Source organism: Thermobia domestica, chromosome 17 (genome assembly GCF_964235325.1).
Source record: "Thermobia domestica chromosome 17, izTheDome1.hap1.1, whole genome shotgun sequence".
Taxonomy (NCBI): domain Eukaryota; kingdom Metazoa; phylum Arthropoda; class Insecta; order Zygentoma; family Lepismatidae; genus Thermobia; species Thermobia domestica.
Window position 1 is genome coordinate 15964239 of NC_137470.1, and position 17796 is coordinate 15982034.

Consider the following 17796-nt stretch of genomic DNA (forward strand, 5'->3'; position numbering starts at 1 on the left):
CCCATTGATCTTTCAGTCTCGCCTATTGACCTTTTTCCACGACTTATTACACTTCATTATCAACGCTGGACTGCTTATAATGCCTCCTGTACTAAGGCACGTTGGTACTGGCACCATCCTTGCTCTCTCCGCTCTCCATCTTGGTTTATTCAACATCCTTTCTCTCCCTCCTACCTCCATTTTCTGCTCCGTAACAGACTTCACATTCTGTATACTCCCCAACGCTTATATCTTCTCCGAAAACGTACCACTCCACTTTGTAATTGTGGTCTCGACACTGGCTCTATCGATCATCTCATTTTCTCTTGCCCTCTCTATCAACAATATCGCACGCCATTTCTCTCTATTCTTCATAAATTTCACGGTTCTGGCCCTTTTAATGTAGATTCGTTCATTTTCACCTTATCCCCACCTGTTCTAACTGCTTATTATCTTTATTTACAAAGAACTAAGTTATTCAGCATCTTATAAACATCTCTAAAGATTCATCCCAATTCCTCATCTTTTTCTTTTCATCAAACCGAATATAATTGCCGGGAGAGCGATCTTCGCTAAGGCAAGAAACAACCGCAGAAGAAGAAGAAGAAGATTGGCATTCATTGCTGTGTAGATTATTTGCATCTTTTTCAGAATTGCTTGACGTATAGGACTCATACCTATATTTCGTACGTAATTTTCATATTCTAGGTATAATAAAAATAATTAATATGCTTTATAAGTGAGTAAAATTAAGGTTACGCAAACAAAATCCTCACCTGCCTATCTAATGGTTGTATTGATACCTTCAGAATAATTATGTAATTTTAAATTAAATTAATTATGCATGCAGTATTCGTTTATAAGAGATACTTTTGCTATTAAGCAACTCATGTGTGAAGAGGTGGATTAATTGCCTGTATTGAAAACAGCATATATAACACTTGTAATTTCTGTGTAGTATTAGGAGTATCCAGTGCTGTAATGCTATAATTTTTGGTAGGAATACGCTCGATCATTTTCAACAGTATAACGTATACGCAAGACTACTTGGAGTATACGCACTCTATACGCTCATCCTTTCGTAAATTTAAGGTGAATATACGCTGGACTATACAAATTTTGGCTTGTGTATAGCCCGCTCCCCCCAGTTCTTTGTCACCGGAACTGGAAGAGTCACAGGTCGGAACAGGTACTATATATCATTTCACTGTGATTTTTGTCGAATTCCCAATGAATTGATATACAGTGCCTGTTCCGACCTGTGACTATTCCAGTTCCGGTAACAATTGAACTGCAAAGATAATGTCAGTTTTAATATACCTACATATATAAAAATACCTATGAGCAAAACTTACTGAATAGTGCAAAGAGTGCATTTTTAAGATGATTTTAGCAAAATTTTGCAAATGTTATGAAAACTATTTAACTATTCTAATGTGATCAAAGAAAGCATTACCTAACCTTAAACTTACTTTAAGCTAATAGCTATTGCTATATCTAAAATCAACAAATCAAGATTTACCTAACCTAACAATATTTAACTCAAATGCTAATACTTTCATTAATTTATTCTATAAAGAAATGAAACAAAATAATATGCATGCAAACTTTTTTCATAAAGTAAACGCAGACATCACATATATGTTAAATAAGGTACCGAACATGAAACTTTATCTGACAAAAAAATCTTCCAGTAGTTAATCATTTCCAGAATAAATCTCTCCGGCATGTTGCAGGAAAAGCAAAAACTGATCACTAATTCCGATATGTTTACAAAATTTTCTCCTCCACAAGTAACAGCTGAAATGCAACATGAGATTTTCGCTTTTATAAGTAGAGGGAAGACTTCTTTTCAGCTGAAACCACAAATTCTCTATATTTTGTGTGTATGCTCCAGTGCTAGGATCTACAAAATTCATAGAATGATTGACTGTAAGATGTTGCCAACCTTCTTTACTGAGGGAGCTGTATCCCTTCCAGCAATCGGTAATAACTGTCGATTTTTTGTTTACATGTCTTGATATAATATCAACAAGGTTAATCGCATTTCGGGTATTATTGGGACATATAGACAGAAAAATTTCATCTGTTTCTCGACAGATTCCACCTACAATCCATGTTTGCGATTTCATTCTGCCAACGTTGTATTTTCTCCTTCCAAACAAACCTTCATCGATCTCAACAGTGTATCCTTCTCCACCAATTACTTCAGACGTGTGTCGCACAATAATTTCCAAGCATACTTCTCTACAAAATGTGAGCCAGTCACTAACAGTATTATGTGATAATTTCTCTACAAACGAACATTCTTGTATAATATTATCATATCTATGAATTTGTGCTATAAAGCAATATGCAAGTAATAACACCTGCTTTATTTCAAGATTTAGATGCACCCCAAAAAAAGAATTTCTTCTAATAGATACCATTTTCTTATAATATGAACAAGAACGATGATAACAAAGGAAATGTAATGTAAATCGTCCACTCTTCTCCTTGTGAGCTTTTAAACTTAATTCGTTTTGACAGCTTTTACATACCTTTTCAAATTTAATTAATCCAGTTGATGCACAAAATCTGTATGTTGTGCAGTCATCTTTAAGAATTTGCGTCGATAATGTAAAAAAATTATAATTTTTGATTTGTTTTAAATCAAAAGGCTTCTTTAACTCGACAATATCCATTTTGTTTATTTGAAATATGACAATCGTTAAATAAAATAGCACGAAAAAAATAAATGACTGTCGCATTTCCTAATAGAAATTTATTATCGTACTCATAAATAATTACAACAATTGGCTTGTTTTGAATTAAAACCAAAACAAATGAATAATAATTTTTTCTTTATAACGCGATTCCGATTCATTATGAACTAATATGAATCGTTAAATCACTATGATTCGTTAAAAATCACTGGGGGGAGCGGGCTATACTCAATCCCAAATTTTAGGTGGGTATACGCCCCATTAATCCCTGGGAGTATCCAATTCATTATTAATCAGAGCGTATGTTTTGAGGGGCCAGCCTTCTTTGAGAAAAAAATGTTTAAATCACGCTGATTTTAGTGGACAGATTTACTTTTGACACATCACTTGAAATAATTGTTGAGAAATTAAAATTCTTTCACTATTTGCCCTGGGCGTAATGACATGCAGTTAAGCATAGATGAAATTCAAGGGGGCATCAGAAGTAATTTTTAAATATGGAAATTCCTTTACGATTTGTGTATGAATATGGTAATCGGATATATGACGTAAAAACTATAGTATAAAAAGCACAAATCAACCTGTGCTGCGTTGCTACTAACAGGCATGAATGCTATCTAAACGAATCAGCTCAGGGCGAAGCTGGTGGGCTCTCGCAGGTTGTGAGAGAGGTGGCGCGTGAGCGAGAATAATGAAAGCAGGTGGATTTTAGCAATGGTACTAGTTTCAATAGCACGTATCGTGGTTTCCCACTAGTAAAGCTCCACTTGTACCGCTATATATAAAATACGGCTTTTGTACACTGTGCAGAAATACACCGCAGGTGGAAAATAGTGTCTTCTACAGTCATTTTTCATATTGCACTCACTCATTTTATCCGTAGTAAAGCACTTGTAATGATTTTACATTAGTAACCCTACAGTTCCAAACTTAAAATACAGCTGCATTACGTATGTATTTTTGTATCTTTACTAACATTGTACTATCTTACTCCGTCCCACTATATACCAAGGAAACAATGATACATATACGAGCATATGCGATCTCCACGCATACAAATGTTAGCATTGGAATTAAATCTTTGTATACTTGCATATTTTTCATCGCTACCGCTCATGCTTCCTCTAGTGTTCACTGGCCTAGACCGGATTAGATGGAACTTGTGGCGCAGGGTAGGTACAGGATTTTCAGGGTTAAATACGTTAAAATTTTGTCATTTATTAGGGAGTTCAATGTCAGTACCTTAGAAAGAGTTTCTGTAGAATTTCTCGGTGCACATTCACATTAAAAGGACTTCACAGTTTTGGGTGTGAATACTGTGTCGGGAAGTGTACCATAAAACAGAAGTGTTAAAAACCATAAATCGACATGTGCTAGATGGTCACTAAAAAGCACGAATCCTATCTCACCGACACGGGGCAGGGGTGCCCGAGTAATAGGGAGGGGATTGCGTTTGTAAGAAGCAGGCGCGCCCGCGACGGTATGTATGTGCGTAAGTTAGGATGTGTCTAAATTCAGTACGCAGTATTAAGTTTTCTTTCTTTTTTTTTTTAACACGTTTACTGTGTTTACTTGTCCTTACGGTTTGTGCAATTCCGACACTGAATTCAGGAAGCTGTATACAATTGGGCGTTTGTGTCGCAAAGTATTTCCAGCGTAAAAACGTCAGAATTCTGTCATTTATTAGGAAATTCACTTTCACAACCTTAAAAATTCTCTCTCTCGAATTCCTCGGTGCAGTTTGACTTAAAGACGACGTCACTGTTTTGTGCGTAAATACTTAGTTCGGAAATATACTGTAAGAACTACAGTGTGAACGGTAGCGAAGAGTTTGGTCCGTATGGAGTAGGCGCGTCAGGGACGATGAGTATGCACGTAAACGTGGTTGTCGCTAAAATGACTACGTTACGTTATGTTAGTTGCTTTCTTAACACATTCACTCCAATTGTACGGTTCGGACACTGTCTTTAGGAAACTAGAGACAACTGACTCGTTTGTGCTAAAATATTTTGATATATAACCTTCCCTGTGCTCACTTTTTTTTTTTTTCTCACTATCAGCATGATATTCACATTTGAATGTGTGAGTGTCCCTCCATTTCTTTAGTTTCAGTAATCCGTGTCATTTTCCAAAACGTAATAACTCTTCTATTCCATTAGCATGCTTTCTTATAAAACACAAAATCCAAATGTCACATTCTAGTGTCTGACCTCAGCATGCCTCCAACCAAAATAGTACCAAATTTTTTACATTTCAAAATACCACATTAAGCTTGTTTTGTTAGTGTGAAATTTCACGAAAAATAACCAGTCCGCCATTTTTTTTGTTGTAAATTTTTCTTATTTCTAGGCCTATTCTCAGACACTTAGCCCCTAATTTGGGGAAGGTTCTAGAACACAGGTCCCCCTCAAGTTAGTAGCTAGGTTGGTTCCTTTCTGTGTCAAAGTTTAACATTTAATTCATACAGTATTGCTGAGCAAGCGTTAGCGAGTGAAGGCGGGTTAGAGCCCCGCAGGGCACGTTGATTTCTGTCTTTACAGATAAATGGAAAAGGGGGCCCGTGTTCTAGAACCTTGCCCCTAATTTGTAATGACTGCCTAGTACAAGTTGGTCCGGTGGTTACCATACATTCATTTGAGGTACTGAAAAAGTCTGCGCTGGTAAAGAATATATTAGCGACATGTTAGGTTTAAACAGGGTCGTAAAAAGGTCATTTTTAAAGCCCAGCCCAGTGAATTTTATTAAATTCTGTACTACATTTAAAGCCGTATGATTACTTAAAATAACACACAAGCTTTCGTGCACTATGAGTGGAGCCCGTGTGAACTCTAATTGCAAAGCGGCCAATAGAAAGACGTATGAATAATGACACTCGTATGATTAGTACTGAACCAGTGACTACTTAATTGAAACTCAAGATTTTCCTCAAAAAATGCAAGAGTGTAAAATAGTTCACTGAATTTATTTATTTTATTGTTATTATTTAGGCCTAGTTTTTATTTTATTTTAGTTTTGGAAAAACTGAAATGTTGCAATCTTTTTAAATTTCATTTTCAGTTGCCACTTTGTTTCCTTACCATATATTTTGCAATTAAAGGACTTTTGTAAGATGTGGTAATCGTACACATTCCACTAGATACGGAAGTTCCCGATCTGCTTTTTAATGCAGATATTTTTCGTTTTTGTGTATGTAGTTACCCAGGTGTAGTGTTGAGGAAATAGAGGTAGGTCTTTAGTAATTGTCTTTCTTAAGTGAAGCATTTGGTGTCTTTGGCGCAAACTATTGTTGTTAAATGAGATTGTTCTAATTCTAGGTTCTAATTTGAGGGTGTATAGCGAGAGGTACAATAATTAAATCTCATATATCAAACTTAAAAGAGCTTTAATAGAGTTAATTTTTAATGTGAATTTATGTGTCTGTGAATGAATTATCTTATGCACTTGGTAAGCCTAGCACAAACAGATTTCTCTGACATATACCTGGTATGTTCTGATAAGGATGAAGCTTTCATTTCCATGCTATTGATTGCTGCTCAGCTCCGACCCTGATGTGGTTCTAGTTGGTGGCAAATTATTACCTCGGAGACAGAGTACTGATGACTAGTAGTCCTTTACTAGTCATATAGTGGTTATGCCGAACATTTATTGTTTCGGCGGTGTTAAACTTGATAGAAGTTGTTATGTCCATGATGACGATAGATAGAGATACTGATCCAGTTCCATGAACTACCTAAACTGCATCAACTTCCGGATCTGTCGGAACTCTCTTTTCTTGAAATTACCCAGTCTTTTATATCAGGATCTTTGCTGAGGTTGATAATCTAATAGCTCGTGGACGTGACGTAAAGTCACGTGCAGTAATAAAGTATTCTGAGTTCGGGTTCCAGAAGTTCCAGAACAAATTTCGGAATTTAGATAGAAAGAAGTATGTCTGTGCTAGCTTTTCGTAATGAGTTCAATTATGTAAGCAAAGCTGTCATAAGCGCATAAGACAAATTCACATACATGACTGTGTAACAGTTACATCGTGATCTAATTCTTCAGGTACAATTGTTTACAAATGAACTTATTTTCGTATTTTATTATTTCATGAACTAAAAATGAGAATCAGATTTAACGTGAAAATAAAATCTAAGATTTGTACTGCCACACTATGGTATTACAAAGGAAAAAGAAGAAAAGACCAAAAGGTCTGATTTGTGCATTTGTAATCATTTAAATGTAATGTTGAAAAATCCTTTTCTAAATGAAGCATTTTCGATTTGTGATCAACTGACACATGGTGAAGGACGTTTTATTTTTTTATTTCCACTAATGCTCGATTATGTACTACAAAACAAAGGGAACGTAGTCACATTGCTTTTTGTTCGAGATTAGAGTGAACACCGTTATACCAAATTTAACGAGCACAGACTAAATTCGTTATGCATGATTCGAAAACACAATTTTTCAACGGTATTCTGTTCTGAAAATATTTCAGTAACGCGTGTTTAAAGTTAGTTCTGAAACTAGGCATCTACTTAGAAACCCTATCGAAGAAACTCGTCACATTAAGGTTATCATCCCGATGGCAGAACTTCCTTTGTCTTTCTGCGATGGGCTTTTGTAAGTCAAAAATTTTCTGCAGAAAAAAACGCTTGTGATTTTTAAGAATATGCTTTACGTGACATAAAAAACAGTTCAAAATGTATTTATGCGAGCAGTCCGTCCATTTAAGACATCTACACACAGCAGGCATGTTTTATCCTTTTCTGTTGGCTATTTTTTTCTCCTCTGGCAATTTTTCTGCACAGGCGCGGTAATTTTCTTGCGATCACATCGCAGATCGCGGCATGTTCTGCAATTGGGGTTATCGTTTCAATCCATGTTTTTTTGTATATTTTCGGAGGTGGATTTTATCTTTTTAGGGGCTGGGGAAAATTTCAACAACCCTGGGTGAAACGGAGAAAGGCTAAGTTTCATGAACGAGGTCTAGACCTACATTGGCCGGGTAAACTTTACAGTACACGCTCCAGCTGCCCATCAGTAAACTATGGCTGCTTTAAAAAGGTATAGAAGAGGAGAGTAGGGTTGGGTTATCTGAGATTTTGAGAAGTTTATATTCATTTTGTTAAAATTAATTGAATGTAATTTCTTGTGCCTGCGTAAGGATACCAGTTAGACTGAGCATTGTAAAGTTTACCACCTTGCCCTAACCTAACCGTACTGTACTCAACCTAACCCTATCCAGTGTCTACTATACCCTACCCTACGTCACGCTATTCTATTACAATGCAGCCGACTTATAACGAATTTCAAGGGGCGTACACAATGAGTTCTTTATGTCCGAAGTTTGTTATAAACAAACTCATGTATTTTTCCAAGCAGATACGTTTAAAAAAGAATATACAGTAGTATAGCTTTACATCTGAAGATAATTTCATTAATTGGGTTTTTATCTAGCCTATCATACATATTACCCTGTTCAAGCACGCTTCAAGAAGTCTAATCTTCTTTTGAACCATGTCTGCTGCAGCTGTTCATAGCACCGCCGCTTCCACTTTCTCAAATGCCCGAAATGCATTGTCCGGCACAGTGTTGCTGTGTTCGAAAATACAGCGTTGCAAGATTTCCAATCTTTGGATCGTTTCTTTGGAACTCACAGGTTGTTTCGCATTTTCCACTTCTCCCTCATCATCAGAATCTGTTTCATCTTTTTTCACTTTTGTCTGAAAAGATATGGCTTTCCTTTCGTTTGTCATCGTTCAATCTAGCGTTGCACAAACACGAGCTAAATAAATCAACTTGCGGCGTGTTCCTACCTTACAGCTACCGAAAAACGCACCTCACTTTCTCTCCGCGTGTAACACAATGAGCTCCAGTGGAAACAGAGATTTATTTTTAACCTCAACCTTGAAGTCTGATGGACGCGCGTTGCCGTAAATATCTGCACCTAGGGCGAATTCTGCTGTCATCTGAGTTGGATAGGAAGAGTGAATCATGCCTGGCTTGCACAGCGTCAACAGCTATGAAAACCAGTTTTGCGTTACATGAGTTGTTCACTCGCAGAAGGATAGGAAACATTATCCCATTCTGAAAACTTCGCTATAAGCGATCTTTACGGGAAATATTGTCATTTTTTTCTGTTTTAAATAGGAGGTGAGACGCGGATTTCATTTATGTTCGTAATGTCCAATAAATCGCTATTTGCGAGTTCGTTATAAGTGGGCTGCACTGTATACCGTTCCATTCCTAACCCTAACTTAACCTACATTTTATGTTGTTGTCGTTTGAACTACTCCTTTGGGATAGTAGCAATGTATTGCTTCACAAAGAAAATAGGGAAATATCTAACAGTCTATGCTTACGACATACCTTAGAGTAGACTAGACTACTAACCTACAACAAACGAAACCTAACATATCCTAATCGTAATTGTTATTGATCTATTTTATTAGGTTGTAACTTACGCTGCACTATGGTGCTTTATTCTGCGCTAATCTACACTTTTCCAATCCCTAATATTGAACTCTATTACTTTGCCGTATGCGACTGTACACAGCTACAGTTTACTGTATGCTACTCTGAATTACGCTTCGCGGAGCTACGCTGCTTTTACCCTACAATATTCTGGTACTTCATTCTCTTCTACGTTACTTATCTCTCTCTTATGATACTCTATGCTATGCTAATCTACCCTATTCTACAATAGGCCTACCCTACTATATAGGGTTGCCAAAAGCCATGGTGATTTTTTTTTTAAAAAAAGCCTTTTTTTTTTTAAATAATTTGCTCTATGTATTTACATTACATATGGACAGAAATAAATTTGTTTCGCCTTGGTGTTATTATGCAACAACGGGATTTTGCTGGAATTGGTCACATAAGCTTAAAGAAATCCAGTCAGTAAATTTCTTAAATCGGGAAAATCCCGTAATTACTTTAAATGCAATACAATAACGGGAAAATCCTGTTATTGCTTTACATGTAAAATTTTAAGACCAACGTATCATAATCAGTACGCTAAAACTGAGGTATAAAATTACAAATTAGTATGTAGATGTCATTCAATTAAATTAAAACTAAGTCCAATTCAATGTAATATTGGATGCTACGTAGGCAATCGATGAATTTTGCCAATTTCTATCAATGTATTTAAGCAACCTTGGCTTCTTTATTAAGAAAACTTTTCGCTCAAAGTGACATCCGAACCGCTACTTGGTTAACACTTGAAAGAAGGATTGTGGTTCGACCGAGAATTGAACATGGGACACGTTCGTTAAAATGTGAAAAAAAAAGATAAAACTAACGGAAATAGTTTGATATGTGGAAACGTCACTATGAAGTTCACACGAGTCGCATTTTTCGTTCTTTTTATTTTTTTGGTTTAAACCAGTTGGTTTTTTGGAAGAAAAAAAAACCACCTTGGTTTAACCCAACCAACCCTGCTACTATACGATCAAATATATTTGTTGAAAAGCGATATTTAACGTTATTCAGAAAAGCATTTTCAGTTGTTAATATTTGTTTAATATTGCACAACTAGTGTGCACCTTGGAGCACATAAATAACCATCACTATTGCTCGTTACATATAACTAACTCACAGTGTTTTCTCTCCAATTTCCAACGTTGAACAACACTGGTATCAACGAAATTGATTTTTTTAAAAAGAACAGACTGCTTTTTTTTCCAACAAGAATTACACCAATATTAGAAATCATTTACACTACTTGTCTAAGAACATCCACCTATTTTCACATACGTAAATGGTACTTCGGGGCCCCATAACAGAACATGTCGCGATCTGCGATGTGATCGCAGAAAAATTGGCACGCCTGTGCAGAAAAATTGCCAGAGGAGATAAAAATCGCTAATAGACAAGTATAAAAATATGCCTGCTGTGTGTAGGTGTCTTAAATGGACGGACTACTCGCATAAATATAGTTTGTACTGTTCTTTTACGTCGCGTGAAGCGTATTTTTAAGAATCACAAGCGTTTCTTGTGCTGAAAGTTTTTGCAGAATTCCTGCAGAAAACTTTTTACTTACAAAAGTTCATCGCAGAAAGACAAAGTTCTTCCATCGGGCTTCGGGAATATTCTGCTGTCATTAATACGTTACTAAGCTCCTCTAGAATCTATACACGCATACCTCAAGGTCTGTGTAAGTAATTAGCGCAATCACTAATTTTATAATTAAATTTTATGTAGCTATATTAATACATCTGACAGCACGAATTACCATTTATAATTCTTTGTATTTCAATACTACTACCACCCTGAATCTTTCGACATAATGAAAATGTCCCCATGCACAGGTCATCTCCTAGATGCTTGCTCAAAATTAGCAAAATGTAAACAGTTAACATTTCACCCATCCGTCAGATCTTATTACACGAGATTTCTAGTGATGTTTAAGTTAAATTTATAGTTACAGGTTAAGTTAGTTCTCCCTTACCGGGAATAGTAAATCGATAACATTTGTTAAATAAGAAATAAACTGCACCTCTACCTACTTGGGAAGTACCACGCCATGTATGTAAAATATTAATGAAAAGGAAATATGTTTAGTTCTTTTATGTATTTTCATAATTGTCTTCGTAATAGTCATTCTATTAGATGTGCGAGAGTGACTTAGAAAGTAATGCCTTCAAGGTGATACCTTTATGTCTGTTTGACAGATAGCACCCATACAGGTATCAGTGAAAAGCATGCAATGTGACCTACAGATGGTGGCGTCATTTTTAAGCTAGTCCACATTACGAACAATACACATGCGCCAACGGGAAACAAGGTTTTTCGTGCCGTCGTCGAAGAATTTTGGTGGCTGCTGGCGACACTAATGCCGAACTGCTGGATCCAACTTCGCGTCACAAGTGTAGCGTTTCCCTTAAGGTGATCCTTAAGTTTGGGCGAGAGCCAAAAGTCGTAGAGCGCAAGATCCTGACTATAGGCAGGATGACGCAGAATGTAAAACACACTTTGCCAGCAGATGGGGCAACTTTGCATTTTTTGGCGGAGGAGAGGACGTGTGGCGGTACTCCATCGACCGGCGCTTTGTTTGCCGATCATAATGGCGTATCCACGACTCCTCGCCGGGCGCCCAACCTTTCGCAGTCAGTAATTCAATGACAGCCCGCTGTTTCAACCGGACGTCATCACCAGATGCCATGGATTGCTCCATTACTCTGGAAGGAGAAGAGAGAGGAAGATGAAACAGGTGACATTCTATAGCTTAAACATCAGTGCATTAATGATAAACAGTTCAGAATGTTTGCAGTACTATTGGCCAAGTAGTAGACTTGGAGGCATTGCTTTATGAATCATCCTCGTATTTATAGTGTTTTGAATGGGATTTTGTTTGTAGATCTTTCCAAAATACGGTAATAAGAGATGAAGTAGATTAAAATTGTGGATTAGGAAATATTAGGAAAGAGTTACCGTATTTTACGGACTATAAGACTCACTTTTTTCTTCTTCTTCTTCTTCGGGGGCCGCGGTGGCTCAATGGTAGAGCGTTCACCTCTGGTGCTAGGGGTCCCGGGTTCGATCCCAGCCCCCGCCAAGTGAACTTTGTGGTGGACAAACACCGTATGCGTGGTTTTTCTCGGGGTTCTCCCGTTTCCTCCCACTTTCTTCATTCCACCATTTCATTCATTACTCATCATCACCGTCTCCTTTAGCCTAACCGGCATAACCGTGGGACGTAAAACTCAAAGATTTCATTTCATTTTTTCACTTTTTTCTTCGAAAAATTGCCTCTAAAATTCAGGTGAGTCTTATACTTGAAATTAATATAAAAATATCCAGTGGTTAATTTAAAATTCCCGCCAGTCTTAAAAATGGCCATATATTCGATGCCGCGGGAAACCTATCTCTATCTGGCAACATTGGATTCAACTGGCAGCAGCAGTGTACCGATGCAACGAACATGATTTGCGGGAATTCACAAGCTTGCAACAATAAAAAATTGTAAAATTGTTACGGTATTTTTTTAATGCTTAAAAATGAAGGTGCGTCTTATAGTCGGTAAAATACCGTAATTAGCGTGCTTTATGAAAAAATTGAGTTTGCATAAAGAAATATGCAGTTGAACAATTTCCTACAATTCTTTAACACGCTAAGGCTGCTTCAAATAATTTACTTCTTATTAAGCCATCTGGTTGATGCTGTACTTCAATTCTAACAATTCGGGCAGATTTACAGTATGGGTCTATATGTAAATTCATTTCATATTTACTTCCTTTTTAATTAAATCTACTTTTAGTACTTTTATGATTCTTTGTCTGTGTTGATTTACTTTATGGATGAGAGCTCCCTCGTGGCTAAGCGGTTAGCGTACGCGCCTTTGACGTGGGAGACTCGGGTTCGATTCCCGCCGAGAGCTTATGTGGTTTGGATTCCACGTTAATCATTAGGTCCACGTCTCATATAGCATCGCTGCTGAACGTGACGCTAAACTAAAATCACCTCACCTCACTTTATGGGTGCTCTCTGTTATAGGTATAAATGCAGCAGTATTTTCGATCAAATTCGAAACACCTTAAAGAAAACTGTTGTGCACTTTTATAAATATGCTACACATTAGTTGTGTACCGATATATAATGTGCGTCCAAACATACGACGTAAAAACAAGTGCTAAAAATGGACTAACCTGTGCTAGGTGGACACTACAAACAGGATTTGTATCTATTCTGGTTCAGGGCAGGGAGTATCTGATGGATATTCGCCTAAACAAGATAAATGGAAAGAACGCATAGGAACCTGTACAGAGGGTCACTGCATGGAATTTCAGATACTTCTAAATTTCGCTTTCATGTATTTGTTAGAATTGTTAGTAACACGTGCTCTTAACAATGTTACCTTCGATGTAAATCCGCCTTCAGCGTTAACATGTTCTTATGTCCTGACTTTGGTTGCTGTGATTGTGGTTTAGTTTTCCTTTCAACATCAAGGCCATATGAGACGTGGACTTACAGTTTAAGGTGGAATTGAATCCGGAACCCCGTGCACCGATGACGCGCTCGCTGGCCACAAAATCAAGGAGGAAGGCACATATGCTAACCTCTAACTAATTCCATATTTAGAAAGTGCTGAAGTTACGTGTTTCCAAATTCTGTAATAGAAAGAAATGTAGTGAAAAAGTGTGAGTATAGTAGTTTGTTAACATTAAATTTGAGAGCGTTCAACTAAGAATAGCATTTACCTTTGTACATGAATTATAATATGTTTGCTAGGAATATTTACGATGCTCTTCAATTCTGAATTAATTTGAATACTCAATTTTCTTATGTTAATTGCCTTTATTCTTGTTATTATTTCCAGAGAATGGCAGGAATAGCAGATGATGATCTGGGAACGTGCCCGTACAATCCGGAACACAAAGTTCCATTTAGTATGTTTGATGATCACGTACGAGTGTGCGCCATGGTAAGTTTAACACGTCAATTTTGTAACTTTTAACATACCATCTTATTCTAGAATAAATTTGACTAATTAATGTAACCTGTAATTAAGATTGTATGAAAGAATGTTTCCGTTTCAGTACATAATTTAGCTACAGTAGAACGCCGTTTTATTCGCGTACGGAAAACAAACAAGCTCGTATGTGTGTGTACTACGTTTGATTCAGTTTTGAACAATTTCTTTAGTTCTACATTGGATTTAGGTTTGTTTATTTATTTACTTATTTATTTATTTTTAATGTACCTGCAATTCTGTAAAAGGAAAGTTGATTAACGAACTCCGCAAATACCAATCTGAAGGTTGGCATTAAATTTTGAATTCTTATCAGAAACTAGCAGGCTCAGTGGTAGCGCGTACATCTCTGGTGCATGGAGAGCTTGGTTCGATCCCAGCTGGCGCCAGGTGGGCTTTGTGGTGAACAAACACTATGTTCGTGGGCTTTCTCAGGGTTCTTCCGTTTCCTCCTACTTTCTTCATTCCACCATTTCATTCCTTTCTCATCATCACCGTCTCCTTTAGCCTAGCCGGCATAACCGTGGGACGTAAAACTTAAAGATTTGATATAATTTTTTCACGAGGATGGCAAAACATAATATGAACATCTACACCTATTTTACAGAAGAGCGAATTAAATGACTTTTCATTAAATTAAAAATGCTTTCAGTTCACCCGTAACAGTGAAATGTATGTATATAATGCCAAATATGGAACTTTTAATTAAGTCTTTACCAATTTTTGTCAGCGTATAAATCTGTGTGGCCAACTACCGAAGCAAAAAATCAGAGAACGACCGAAAGCTCACATCTCATGTTTTGTCATTTTCGTATAAATATGTAGTTTGTAATTTGTAATATGGCGTACTATTCATGTTGGGGTACTGTGGTAGGAAAAAAAATGTGATTTGATGTGTAATATTTCATTGTGCGTAATATAATATGTTGTTTTGTGCATCAGAATAATTCGACATCTTGCAATAATTACAAATTTAACTTGTTTATGATTTACGTGTTAACTAGTTCGTTGTAAGGATAACAATAGAGAGAAAAATATAATAATTAACAGATTAATAAATAAATCATTACATAAAGAGAAATATACTTGCAGTTGTGTTGGATATTTCAAACGGTACAAAAGCAAGAAAATAAAAACTTAGCTGCCCACTGTTAAGTATCAAGGAGAGAGAAAAAGAAAACAAAACATAAGAATAATATATTAACAAGAGACAGGGGCAGTAGAGGTTTCCATAAAACGCCAAGTCTGGTGCAATAGCAGGGGGAGTATAGGGTTAGGATATTTTAGATTAGGTTAGTCGGGTATAATTCATGATTTAATTAGAAACTACAGTGTCGTGGTCGTTGCTTTTATTTGGTGATGCACGAAGGGAGAAGTTTTCAGGATTCTTGTGAAAGTGTAAAGTTTAATATTTGGTTCCGATTCATTAAATTATATACTTGCTAGTCTGCATATGTGGACCAGCATTCAAAACTAGCTTTTTCGGCATTCAGAGGCAATCATTCGAAGATTTAAATTGTTGAAATCTGTCGAATTGGGATTACTTTCGTGGCAACAAGATTTTCTAATTAGCAACTATAATTTTTAGAATCAGCACCTTTTCTCCGAAACAGCTGCCTTGTCGATTCTTCTGTCAGTAGCTGCACCACTAGTCGACCATGCTAGTAACATATCAGGAAAATCTTGACTCTTAAAAGTTATGATGCGAGGGGAAGTCAGTAAGTTCCCGGAATTCTGTTTTAGTTCTTTATTAGCACAATATAACTACACCTCGCGTAGCGTAGTCGCTAACGCTCTCGCCTGCGGTGTGAGCGATCCCGGATTCGATTTCCAGTGGGAACACTCGGTCAAAAACATGTAAGAAGCTTTTTCAGGCGAGCCATCCTGAATGATGTTTTCCAGGGTTTTCTTCATTCACACTAGGCAAATGCCGGGATGGTACTTAACATACAGGTTCCAGGCCGCTTCCCTTTTCCCGGATAGTGTGCTCGCTGAGGGACGTCATCCCTCAAACCTGAAGGGCTAACATGACCATAGATGCCGAAAGTTCAGAAATCTAAATCCTATATCTGAAATATTACCACAACATAAGTACACATTTCCTTAACGGCCTTCAAATTTGGCACGTTTGGAACACACACACACACACACGTTTCACTGCTCCTGCGATTGGTGGTAACGTCGACGAAAGACCTCTTTTGGTATCTTCCGAAGTTGAGCCGCCGCGTTGATTTCTTTGAGGTACGGTGTCGAAACGGGTACCTTTGAGACCCATTTTTATCTTTGGGAAGAGCCGAACATCCGATGGTGCTAAACTGTTTTTAAAGCTATCAAAGTCTCAGAAGCAGATTTCCCCAATTTGTACATGAACTTGATGTTTGCGCGTTGCTCGAACTGCGACATTGTGCCAACTGGTCACCACACATTTCTCCGTTCAGCTACACTTCTCGTACACTGTCTGTTCACACTTGTCAGTTTCGTAATCAAAGCAACGGAAGAACTGTACTGTATAAGATTCATTATGATTGCACCACAAATGGCAAAAGTGTAACAACATTCCGATAACTTTTTGACTGCCCCTCGTATGTTGCTTCTGGGTATGGAAGTTATCTATTTGCGCGAATATAGGCCACACATTTTCCCGAAAGTTTGCCTTGAAAAATCTTGATGCGGCCTATAATCGAGATTTTCTCCGCCAGATAATAAGTCGTCAATTTCAAAATGCCACGTACACGTATCTTGTGGATTGAAGTGAATACCATTACAAATTACTGCAGGGTTTTTTGTAAAACATGAAAGACTTAAGAAGAAAATAGCACAATAAAATATCTTCTTCGCAAAAATTGCCACCTTCATTGGGTACCAGTAACATCTTAAACACTTGCACACATAATACTTTTATTAACCTTTCTTATACATTATATATATAATATATACGGAATATTTATATACAGTAACTGTTCTTGAAAAAAGAAAAGCAACTTTGTTTCGAAAGACTGTGTCAGCTTGTTTGTACCCACCCAAATTAAGCACAATCACTTCTCAGCATCATCAGCGTCTGATTCTTCACCTTCGCTATACGATCCAGAATGCTGCTTAGAGTCATTATCACAAAGATCATCTTCATGACTCACCCTTAGTTATGCGGGAGTTAAAGAAAAAGGAGAGAGATGCATCTCGAAGTAGTACTGTTTAATTGAAGTTTCTCGTAAATTTAGTACTGCGGCCCATATTCGAGATTTACTTTTTCTATTATTTCTTCTCAAATTTTAGGTACGGCTTATATTCGCGCAAATACAGTAATTTTACTTAAACCTTATGAACGCCCCACACCTCCCTTACATTAACAGCGTATTAAATTTTCATGAGAGCTGTGCCATAGCTATATGGATAGGATACGCGTCTCCGGAGCGGGACAGTCGGGTTCGATTTCCGGTGCGGGCTTATACGATTCGGATTCCATGTTATATAGGCCCACATCTCATTTAGCCTTGGTGCTCAGAATGACGCTAAGCGTCAATTCAACTAACCATCCAATTTTCATGGAAATTAATTGCTAGTATGTCTTACTCAATAACTTCGGTATTCGCTACCGAAGTTATTTAGGACTCGATCTAATATTTCGTTATGTTGCGTTTCCAGCTCCGAACCACG

At 37.1% G+C, this 17796-nt stretch overlaps 1 protein-coding gene across 2 annotated transcripts in view; it reads left to right on the forward strand.

Moving 5' to 3' along the window:
* Positions 1–528: 528 nt before the first annotated feature.
* Positions 529–17796, forward strand: part of LOC145673885 (uncharacterized) — a 31855-nt gene continuing 14587 nt past the window's right edge. Inside the window, exons 1-2 of one of the 2 annotated variants that reach the window (XM_081743675.1) lie at positions 529–665; positions 13990–14094. In XM_081743675.1, coding sequence (XP_081599801.1) covers positions 13993–14094 — 102 coding nt within the window. In that variant the 5' untranslated portion in view covers positions 529–665; positions 13990–13992. Of the gene's footprint in view, positions 666–5764; positions 5909–13989; positions 14095–17796 lie in introns of those variants that run through there. The other variant, XM_081743676.1, reaches the window with a different exon arrangement.